Raw genomic sequence first — 12,059 nt, forward strand, 5'->3', positions numbered from 1 at the left:
TGTACTTATATGTGCATGCCTATGTTAATACGCACATGGCAATCTAATGTACTAGAAGAGTGCAGTTCTCATTCATACGTAAATTTGATCAATTTTTTCAGACTCAAAGAAATACTATGACTGCGGAAAAAAAATCGTTTTTCTGCCCTTAACGCTTTTAGCAAGGCTATCTGGCAACGCCTTTGGAAGGACGCGAGACGCCCAGTGGGTATAAATACCGGAGCAGAAAGCAAGGAGGGCACAGCACTGCTGAGCATCAGCAGACGACATTCTCAAAGCAAACCTTCCAATCATGAACTCCCTTCGCTCAATCGTAAGTTCATTTGTTAACATCCATTATTCTCGAAAGGATTCCTGTTGTAAAGAAAAACTGTTCGATTAAATGGAAATTAATGCTTTCATGATAATAGTTGATGACAGTTGTTGCGAACATTTACAATTACCATTTATTAAAGCTTTATGCATAAGATAACAATTTATAAGAATGATTACGTAAATATTGCATATAAATAATGAAAAAAGAAAGACGTAAGGAGAGAGATAGAAATAGTTTCACTTATATGCTCATTGTTTGTTCATTAGTTGTAAATAGATATTTGATTACAACTCTTGCATACATTAAACTCTTAAGGATTGATCTTTTTCCTCTAATTTTCTGGATTTATCTCTCTCTCTCTCTCTCTCTCTCTCTCTCTCGCTCGTCTCTCCTCCTCTCTCCTCTTCTCTCCTCTCTCTCTGTGTATATATATGTATATATATATATATATATATATATATATATATATATATATATATATATATATATATTCATTCTTGATCAATACTGACTTCACCGAAATATTTATCAGTGTTAATAAATGAAAGGGATAATCTGATCCTTTCCAGTGATTCCCTTGTTACTAAATGCTCAACATCCATTTCTCCTGACAGTTTGTGGTCGCCATTGTTTTGGCTGTGGTCTGCTCTACCTTGGCCATGCCTGGTGGATTAGGCTATGGATTAGGAGGATTGGGTGGAGGATTAGGCCATGGATTTGGTGGAGGATTAGGCCATGGATTGAGTGGTGGATTTGGCAGCGTCACTGTTGTCCGTAAGCCAGTTTATTCTTATTACCAAGTCACTCATCTAATTGGATGAACATATTCTTTAATTTGAAAAGTTATTTTCTCCTAATCTCAAGGCCTGGTCTGGAATTAAATACCAATTAATCCTTTTGCCATGAAGAAAATTACTTTCCAGCATACTACTGTATATTGTGAGAGTGATGTATAAGCCATAACAAACCTCAGTCTAATTGTCTACTTCCACTATCTTGCAGACCTGTGGTAAGCAAAGTCGTTTCCGTCGGCAAAGGATTCGGAGGACTTGGAGGATTTGGAGGACTTGGAGGATTTGGAGGACTTGGAGGATATGGAGGACGTTACGGTGGTTATGGATGGTAACTTTTTGGAATACCCAGCGGATAAAAAAAATAATAAATGAAATAATCAGTAATACATATTTATCTTATCCTTTAATTGAAATCGGGAAAATATTTGCTTGAAACCTCCCCTTTCGAAAACAATCATTGTGGATAGCTACTAAAGCTTAAGATACTAACACGGTATGTCCAACAAATTCCTGAAGCTAATGTTTAGCATAAATAGCTTAACTGAACTCTTCAGAGTATTAACGTCTCTTCGCCTTTATCTGGAAGAGAGGAGGGAAACATGGAAATAAGAAGTGATTGGTAAACAGTCTTTAAGTCAATTTCTCTTGAATCGTTCACACATTCGGAGGGATGACAAGCAGTGACTGCACTTTACAAAACCAGAATATGCCTATATTTAAAGTATGACAGGGTATACAAGTCACATTGGATATGATTTGCAGAGAATATTATCTTTCGAAATAACAGGATACACTATATATGGGTAGGGGGAGCTCATTAGTCTTGGTTGACAGTCCTCCTAAGAGAAGGAAACTGAGGTAAAACCAAATCCATCAACGCTTTAAGGGCAAGGGCGGAATGAGGAAAGAGGACATTGATTTTAAATCCAACGGCTGCAATAGCGGAACAAAGGTTGCAACTGTGAGGGGGGTGCAGTCGTCACAATCATTTGTGCCACTGGACAACAACCATTGCAGTGAAGCTCGTGGATCTCCTGTATGTGCAGCAGTGTATCCACGTTAAACAATCTCATGCACAGGCGCCTCTGGGAAGTACGACTAGTGGGGCAGTTCAAGTCTGCCGGCGACCAGAAGAGATGGTGGGGGCAGGATCTTAGTCTCAACTGGCACGTCAGAGGTGGATGCTTAGTTCAGTCGTTCAACTTTTGGATGAAGCAGGAGAGTTGTTCGGCAGTGGCATCCATGTCTGAACAGCCCTTTTTAGGATCCACTCTGCTCACCCTGAATGGGGAAGGGGTTAGAAAAGGTGTCCTAAACATAGTCTGCTTCAAACCTGCCTGCCTGGAAAACTGCATCCAGGGGGCCACACCTCTTTGCGGTCGAAGAACTTTACAACTTGGAACATGGAATGTACGAACACTACTAGATGAAAATGAAAACACACCCGAACGCAGAACTGCCTTTGTTGCTAATGAGCTCCATAGACTTAATTTAGATATAGTGGCACTTTCTGAGACTCGTATCGACAGTGAGGGACAACTGTGTGAAGAAGGTAGTGGCTACACATTTTTCTGGAAGGGACACGAACCTGAAACAGCAAGACAGCATGGTGTAGGTTTTGCTGTAAAAAATTGCATGCTTTTCAGTTTAACAGAGTGCCCAAGTGGCATAAATGAACGCTTAATGACACTCAGACTAAATCTTGAGGGAAATAAACATGCCACAGTGATCAGTGCTTACGCTCCATCCCTTCTTGCAGAGGATCAAACAAAAGAATTATTTTATGCCGCTTTAGACACAGCTCTCACAGTTATCCCAAATGAAGACAAAGTTATCCTTTTAGGTGACTTTAATGCCAGAGTAGGACGAGACAGTGACATCTGGAGAGGTACCACTGGAAAAGAGGGTGTTGGCAAAATTAACGCAAATGGAACACTCCCACTCTCGAAGTGTGTAGAACATGATCTGGTAGTAACTAAACTCTTTTTAGGAAGAAAAATAAACTTAAAACCACCTGGAAACATTCAAGATCTAAACATTGGCATCTCTTAGATTACATTATAGTAAGATCTCGTGATCGAAAGGATGTATTACTTACAAGATCAGTGACAGGATCCGAAGACTGTTGTACTGACCACCAACTGGTATACTCTTGTATTAGGATGAAGATCTTGACTAAAAAGAGGAACGCGCTTCCACTAAAGCGACTGAAGTCTAATGTTGATTCACTTAAAAACGACTCAAATAAGCTTGAACTTCAGCGGTGTCTCGCTAATAAATTAGAACAGGAATATCCACCCAATATTGTTGATCACTTGAGTAAATTTTAAGGTCCCGTAATCAGGGTATGTAAAGAATCAGTTGGTCTGAAGAAATACGAACATCAAGATTGGTTTGATCAGAATGATGCAGCTATCCAAGATTTTATTCAAAAGGCCAGAAAATATCTGTTTGAACATCTGAATGACCCAAAGTCTGAAACAAAGAATACAATACACAGCACAGCAAAAGCTCAGATACAAAATGCCCCAAGGGAAATGAAAAATAAGTGGTTGACAGAAAGCAAATGAGCTCCAATCCTTCTTTGACAGAAATGACATGAGAAGCCTTTTTAGTGGAAGGAAAGCTATATTTGGGCCAAGTTCCCAAGGGCTAGCACCCTTACGTAGTCAAGATGGCACTTGACTCCTTAAAAACAATAATGAAATCCTGTCTCATTGGAAAGAACATTTTACAGAACTACTTAATAAATACCCTGTGATAGACGAGGATATACTACAACAACTCCCTCGTCTCCCATTGGATATGACACTTGCAGTGGTACCAACTCTAGAGGAAGTGGAGTTGGCTATCTTCTCTATGAAGAACAACAAAGCTGCGGGACCCGACAACATTCCTGCTGAAATATATAAATATGGAGGACCAACCTTACATCGTCAACTTCACCAACTAATTGAAAAAATCTGGATGCATGAGGAAATTCCAAATGACCTCACAGATGGAATTATCAACACAAAGAATAAGAAAAAAGGGGACCGATCAGTTTGTGGAAATTACAGAGGAATTACCCTCCTGTCAGTAGCTGGAAAGGTCATAGCAAGAATTCTTACAACAAGACTAACACCTCTAGCTGAGAAGATCCTAACTGAGTCTCAGTGTGGTTTCAGACCTGCTCGTGGTACAACTGACATGGTTTTCTCGGCAAGGCAGCTGCAAGAAAAATGTCGAGAACAAAAAAAAACCCTTTACATGGGATTCATTGACCGACTAAAGCTTTTGACGGTGTCAAGTGTGAGCTGCTCTGGGATGAGCTGCTCTGGGAGAAACTATCTAGATATGGATGCCCACCAAATTCATAAAGATCCTGAGGCTACTACATGATAATATGTCGGTGACTGTAATGGCTAATGGTAGCCTTACTGAACCTTTCAAAGTTACGTCAGGCGTAAAACAGGGTTGTGTCGTTGCTCCTACCTTGTTTTCTAGATATTTATAACTGTTGTTTTGCACCTCATTCAAGATGAATTGCCTCCAGGTACATCAACAATGAGATATTCAAAATTGTTTGTACACCTTCACACACATACGCATATGTATGCGTGTATATGTATGTGTCTATATATATGTATATATATAAAAACAATATGTACTTATATGTGCATGCCTATGTTAATACGCACAGGGCAATCTAATGTACTAGAAGAGTGCGGTTCTCATTCATACGTAAATTTGATCAGTTTTTCAGACTCAAAGAAATAAACAGAGTGCGGAAAAGAAAATCGTTTTTCTGCCCTTAACGCTTTTAGCAAGGCTATCTGGCAACACCTTTGGAAGGACGCGAGACGCCCAGTGGGTATAAATACCGGAGCAGAAAGCAAGGAGGGCACAGCACTGCCTGAGCATCAAGCAGACGCCTTCTGAAAGCAAACCTCCAATCATGAACTCCCTTCGCTCAATCGTAAGTTCATTTGTTAACATCCATTATTCTCGAAAGGATTCCTGTTGTAAAGAAAAACTGTTCGATTAAATGGAAATTAATGCTTTCATGATAATAGTTGATGACAGTTGTTGCGAACATTTACAATTACCATTTATTAAAGCTTTATACATTAGATAACAATTTATAAGAATGATTACGTAAATATTGCATATAAATAAGGAAAAAAGAAAGACGTAAGGAGAGAGATAGAAATAGTTTCACTTATATGCTCATTGTTTGTTCATTAGTTGTAAATAGATATTTGATTACAACTCTTGCATACATTAAACTCTTAAGGATTGATCTTTTTCCTCTAATTTTCTGGATTTATCTCTCTCTCTCTCTCTCTCTCTCTCTCTCTCTCCCTATATATATATATATATATATATATATATATATATATATATATATATATATATATATATATTATATATATGTATATATATATATATATATATATATATATATATATATACCATATATATACATACATATATATATATATATATATATATATATATATATATATATATATATATACATTCTTGATCAATACTGAACTTCACCGAAATATTTATTAGTGTTAATAAATGAAAGGGATAATCTGATCCTTTCCAGTGATTCCCTTGTTACTAAATGCTCAACATCCATTTCTCCTGACAGTTTGTGGTCGCCATTGTTTTGGCTGTGGTTTGCTCTACCTTGGCCATGCCTGGTGGATTAGGCTATGGATTAGGAGGATTGGGTGGAGGATTAGGCCATGGATTTGGTGGAGGATTAGGCCATGGACTGGGTGGTGGATTTGGCAGTGTCACTGTTGTCCGGTAAGCCAGTTTATTCTTATTACCAAGTCACTCATCTAATTGGATGTACATATTCTTTAATTTGAAAAGTTATTTTCTCTTAATCTCTAGGCCTGGTCTGGAATTAAATACCAATTAATCCTTTTGCCATGAAGAAAATTACTTTCCAGCATACTACTGTCTATTGTGAGAGTGATGTATAAGCCATAACAAACCTCAGTCTAATTGTCTACTTTCGCTATCTTGCAGACCTGTGGTAAGCAAAGTCGTTTCCGTCGGCAAAGGATTCGGAGGACTTGGAGGATTTGGAGGACTTGGAGGATTTGGAGGACTTGGAGGATATGGAGGACGTTACGGTGGTTATGGATGGTAACTTTTTGGAATACCCAGCGGATAAAAAAAAATAAAAATAAATGAAATCAAATCAGTTAATACATATTTATCTTATCCTTTAATTGAAATCGGGAAAATATTTGCTTGAAACCTCCCCTTTCGAAAACAATCATAGTGGATAACTACTAAAGCTTAAGATATTAACACAGTATGTCCAACAAATTCCTGAAGCTAATGTTTAGCATGAATAGCTTAACTGAACTCTTCAGAGTATTAACGTCTCTTCGCCTTTATCTGGAAGAGAGGAGGGAAACATGGAAATAAGAACGGGGGATTGGTCTTAGGTAAACAGTCTTTAAGTCAATTTCTCTTGAATCGTTCACACATTCGGAGGGATGACAAGCAGTGACTGCACTTTACAAAACCAGAATATGCCTATATTTAAAGTATGACAGGGTATACAAGTCACATTGGATATGATTTGCAGAGAATATTATCTCCTTTCGAAATAACAGGATACACTATATATGGGTAGGGGGAGCTCATTAGTCTTGGTTGACAGTCCTCCTAAGAGAAGGAAACTGAGGTAAAACCAAATCCATCAACGGTAAGGCAGGCGGAAGAGAGGACATTGATTTTAAATCCAACGGCTGCAATAGCGGAACAAAGGTTGCAACTGTGAGGGGGGTGCAGTCGTCACAATCATTTGTGCCACTGGACAACAACCATTGCAGTGAAGCTCGTGGGTCTCCTGTATGTGCAGCAGTGTATCCACGTTAAACAATCTCATGCGCAGGCGCCTCTGGGAAGTACGACTAGTGGGGCAGTTCAAGTCTGCCGGCGACCAGAAGAGATGGTGGGGGCAGGATCTTAGTCTCAACTGGCACGTCAGAGGTGGATGCTTAGTTCAGTCGTTCAACTTTTGGATGAAGCAGGAGAGTTGTTCGGCAGTGGCATCCATATCTGAACAGCCCTTTTTAGGATCCACTCTGCTCACCCTGAATGGGGAAGGGGTTAGAAAAGGTGTCCTAAACATAGTCTGCTTCAAACCTGCCTGCCTGGAAAACTGCATCCAGGGGGCCACACCTCTTTGCGGTCAAAGAACTTTACAACTTAAATTTGGAACATGGAATGTACGAACACTACTAGATGAAAATGAAAACACACCCGAACGCAGAACTGCCTTTGTTGCTAATGAGCTCCATAGACTTAATTTAGGTATAGTGGCACTTTCTGAGACTCGTATCGCCAGTGAGGGACAACTGTGTGAAGAAGGTGGTGGTTACACATTTTTCTGGAAGGGACACGAACCTGAAACAGCAAGACAGCATGGTGTAGGTTTTGCTGTAAAAAATTGCATGCTTTTCAGTTTAACAGAGTGCCCAAGTGGCATAAATGAACGCTTAATGACACTCAGACTAAATCTTGAGGGAAATAAACATGCCACAGTGATCAGTGCTTACGCTCCATCCCTTCTTGCAGAGGATCATACAAAAGAATTATTTTATGCCGCTTTAGACACAGCTCTCACAGTTATCCCAAATGAAGACAAAGTTATCCTTTTAGGTGACTTTAATGCCAGAGTAGGACGAGACAGTGACATCTGGAGAGGTACCACTGGAAAAGAGGGTGTTGGCAAAATTAACGCAAATGGAACACTCCCACTCTCGAAGTGTGTAGAACATGATCTGGTAGTAACTAAACTCTTTTTAGGAAGAAAAATAAACTTAAAACCACCTGGAAACATTCAAGATCTAAACATTGGCATCTCTTAGATTACATTATAGTAAGATCTCGTGATCGAAAGGATGTATTACTTACAAGATCAGTGACAGGATCCGAAGACTGTTGTACTGACCACCAACTGGTATACTCTTGTATTAGGATGAAGATCTTGACTAAAAAGAGGAACGTGCTTCCACTAAAGCGACTGAAGTCTAACGTTGATTTACTTAAAAACAACTCAAATAAGCTTGAACTTCAGCGGTGTCTCGCTAATAAACTAGAACAGGAATATCCACCCAATATTGTTGATCACTGGAGTAAATTTAAAGGTTCCGTAATCAGGGCATGTAAAGAATCAGTTGGTCTGAAGAAATACGAACATCAAGATTGGTTTGATCAGAATGATGCAGCTATCCAAGATTTTATTCAAAAGGCCAGAAAATATCTGTTTGAACATCTGAATGACCCAAAGTCTGAAACAAAGAATACAATACACAGCACAGCAAAAGCTCAGATACAAAATGCCCCAAGGGAAATGAAAAATAAGTGGTTGACAGAAAGCAAATGAGCTCCAATCCTTCTTTGACAGAAATGACATGAGAAGCCTTTTTAGTGGAAGGAAAGCTATATTTGGGCCAAGTTCCCAAGGGCTAGCACTCTTACGTAGTCAAGATGGCACTTGACTCCTTAAAAACAATAATGAAATCCTGTCTCGTTGGAAAGAACATTTTGCAGAACTACTTAATAAAGACCCTGTGATAGACGAGTATATACTACAACAACTCCCTCGTCTCCCATTGGATATGACACTTGAAGTGGTACCAACTCTAGAGGAAGTGGAGTTGGCTATCTTCTCTATGAAGAACAACAAAGCTGCGGGACCCGACAACATTCCTGCTGAAATATATAAATATGGAGGACCAACCTTACATCGTCAACTTCACCAACTAATTGAAAAAATCTGGATGCATGAGGAAATTCCAAATGACCTCACAGATGGAATTATCAACACAAAGAATAAGAAAAAAGGGGACCGATCAGTTTGTGGAAATTACAGAGGAATTACCCTCCTGTCAGTAGCTGGAAAGGTCTTAGCAAGAATTCTTACAACAAGACTAACACCTCTAGCTGAGAAGATCCTACCTGAGTCTCAGTGTGGTTTCAGACCTGCTCGTGGTACAACTGACATGGTTTTCTCGGCGAGGCAGCTGCAAGAAAAATGTCGAGAACAACAAAAACCCCTTTACATGGGATTCATTGACCGACTAAAGCTTTTGACAGTGTCAAGTGTGAGCTGCTCTGGGAGAAACTATCTAGATATGGATGCCCACCAAATTCATAAAGATCCTGAGGCTACTACATGATAATATGTCAGTGACTGTAATGGCTAATGGTAGCCTTACTGAACCTTTCAAAGTTAAGTCAGGCGTAAAACAGGGTTGTGTCGTTGCTCCTACCTTGTTTTCTAGATATTTATAACTGTTGTTTTGCACCTCATTCAAGATGAATTGCCTTGTACACCTTCACACACATACGCATATGTATGCGTGTATATGTATGTGTGTATATATATGTATATATATAAAAACAATATGTACTTATATGTGCATGCCTATGTTAATACGCACATGGCAATCTAATGTACTAGAAGAGTGCGGTTCTCATTCAAAAGTAAATTTGATCAGTTTTTCAGACTCAAAGAAATAAACAGATGCGGAAAAGAAAATAGTTTTTCTGCCCTTAACGCTTTTAGCAAGGCTATCTGGCAACACCTTTGGAAGGACGCGAGACGCCCAGTGGGTATAAATACCGGAGCAGAAAGCAAGGAGGGCACAGCACTGCCTGAGCATCAAGCAGACTACTTCTCAAAGCAAACCTCCAATCATGAACTCCCTTTCGCTCATCGTAAGTTCATTTGTTTAACAACCATTATTCTCGAAAGGATTCCTGTTGTAAAGAAAAACTGTTCGATTAAATGGAAATTAATGCTTTCATGATAATAGTTGATGACAGTTGTTGCGAACATTTACAATTACCATTTATTAAAGCTTTATGCATTAGATAACAATTTATAAGAATGATTACGTAAATATTGCATAAATAAAAATGAAAAAAAGAAAGACGTAAAGGGGAGAGATAGAAATAGTTTCACTATATGCTCATTGTTTTGTTCATTAGTTGTAAACAAGATATTTGATTACACTCTTGCATACATTAAACTCTTAAGGATTGATCTTTTTCCTCTAATTTTCTGGATTTATAAAGATGGTGGTAGACATTCATATGACTCCTCCTACTTTCTCTCTCTCTCTCTCTCTCTCTCTCTCTCTCTCTCTCTCTCTCTCTCTCTCTCTCTCTCTCTCTCTCTCTCTCTCTTTATATTCATTCTTGATCAATACTGACTTCACCGAAATATTTATCAGTGTTCATAAATGAAAGGGATAATCTGATCCTTTCCAGTGATTCCCTTGTTACTAAATGCTCAACATCCATTTCTCCTGACAGTTTGTGGTCGCCATTGTTTTGGCTGTGGTCTGCTCTACCCTGGCCATGCCTGGTGGATTAGGCTATGGATTAGGAGGATTGGGTGGAGGATTAGGCCATGGATTGAGTGGTGGATTTGGCAGCGTCACTGTTGTCCGGTAAGCCAGTTTATTCTTATTACCTACCAAGTCACTCATCTAATTGGATGAACATATTCTTTAATTTGAAAAGTTATTTTCTCTTAATCTCAAGGCCTGGTCTGGAATGAAATACCAATTAACCCTTTTACTATGAAGTAAATTACTTTCCAGCATTTTACTGTATGTATATTGTCTAATGATCTTGTTCCGCTATCTCGCAGACCTGTTGTAAGTAAAGTCGTTTCCGTCGGAGGACTTGGAGGATTCGGAGGACTTGGAGGATTTGGAGGACTTGGAGGATATGGAGGACGTTACGGTGGTTATGGATGGTAATTTTTTTGGAATACCCGGCGAATAAAACATAATAAATAATATAATCAGTAATTCATATTTATCTCATATCCTTTAATTAAAATGGGAAAAATAGTTGCTTGAAACTTCCCCTTTCGAAAGCAGTCATTGTGGATAGCTACTGAAGCTTAAGATGCTAACAAGGTATGTCCAACAAATTCCTGAAGCTGATGTTTAGCATAAATAGCTTAACTGAACTCTTCAGAGTATTAACGTCTCTTTGCCCTTCATCTGGAAGAAAGGAGGGAAACGTGGAAACAGAAAGTGATTGGTAAACAGACTTGGAAGTCAAAAGAGGAATAGATTTAGTCTTCTCTTGTAATGAAAGAAGTGAAACATGGAAGTATGAAGAATACTGACCGGTCAATAAGTATTTGTCTATTACTTGTGGATAATGAATGATATTACTTTTGGTTGTTAGTTTGTATGGTGTTTTTACGTTGCATGGAACTAGTGGCTATTCAGCAATGGGACCAAAGGCTTTACGTGACTTCCGAACCACGTCCAGAGTGAACTTCTATCACCAGAAATAGACATCTCTAACCCTCAGTGGAATGCCCGAGAATCGAACTCACGGTCCACGGAGGTGGCAGGCCAAGACCAAACCGATCACGCCACTGAGGCGCCCTATATCACTTTTGTTCATTCAGTGACAACTTCAGTGGAACTTCAGAAGTACAAGCAAAGATGCAATCCATTATACTTCCCTAATACAAGTCTTCTATTCTAATAACATACTGACATTTGTATCGATTTATTGATTTCATATATTATCTTTTTAATATCGGACCTCTTCTTTCTGTTACTTCTTTCTAATCTACAAGAGTAATTATTATGGTAATTATAATCATGGTAACAGCTTATTATAGAAAATCTGTTGATTACTATATATATATATTATATATATATATATATATATATATATATATATACAAATGCAAATAAACATCCCCACCAGCAATTATATAAGATATATAAAAACAATAATTGTAGATAATGGCAAACGTATGGGCTGAAGAGCCTGAAAATAATAAATAAAACAAATAGAAACAGGATGTTTTACAAATGGAATTCAGCATATCAAAGAGAGAGACATTCTCAAGTAATCCTGACACGCCTCCGTATAGGCCACAC

At 38.6% G+C, this 12,059-nt stretch overlaps 1 protein-coding gene and 1 long non-coding RNA gene across 2 annotated transcripts; both read left to right on the plus strand.

The window, feature by feature from the left end:
* The first annotated feature begins 269 nt into the window (after positions 1–269).
* Positions 270–1,494, plus strand: LOC135220247 (uncharacterized). The gene is made up of 2 exons (XR_010315621.1): positions 270–313; positions 931–1,494. It is a non-coding gene; the product is annotated as an uncharacterized LOC135220247 (long non-coding RNA).
* Positions 1,495–4,993: 3,499 nt separating this feature from the next.
* Positions 4,994–10,958, plus strand: LOC135220249 (keratin, type II cytoskeletal 3-like). Its single transcript, XM_064257516.1, has 3 exons — positions 4,994–5,068; positions 5,753–5,913; positions 10,796–10,958. The coding sequence occupies exons 1-3, from the start codon at positions 5,048–5,050 to the stop codon at positions 10,905–10,907; spliced, it is 294 nt and encodes a 97-aa protein (XP_064113586.1). The 5' UTR covers positions 4,994–5,047; the 3' UTR covers positions 10,908–10,958.
* Positions 10,959–12,059: the final 1,101 nt, after the last annotated feature.

Source organism: Macrobrachium nipponense, chromosome 1, assembly GCF_015104395.2.
Source record: "Macrobrachium nipponense isolate FS-2020 chromosome 1, ASM1510439v2, whole genome shotgun sequence".
Classification (NCBI taxonomy): domain Eukaryota; kingdom Metazoa; phylum Arthropoda; class Malacostraca; order Decapoda; family Palaemonidae; genus Macrobrachium; species Macrobrachium nipponense.

Bases quoted from the DNA above. Each gene is read 5' to 3' on its own strand.
- LOC135220249 (XM_064257516.1), top strand. From the start codon at position 5,048: ATGAACTCCCTTCGCTCAATC. The intron at 5,069-5,752 runs GTAAGTTCATTT...TTCTCCTGACAG, and splicing joins TGAACTCCCTTCGCTCAATC to TTTGTGGTCGCCATTGTTTT. The intron at 5,914-10,795 runs GTAAGCCAGTTT...GCTATCTCGCAG, and splicing joins GGCAGTGTCACTGTTGTCCG to ACCTGTTGTAAGTAAAGTCG.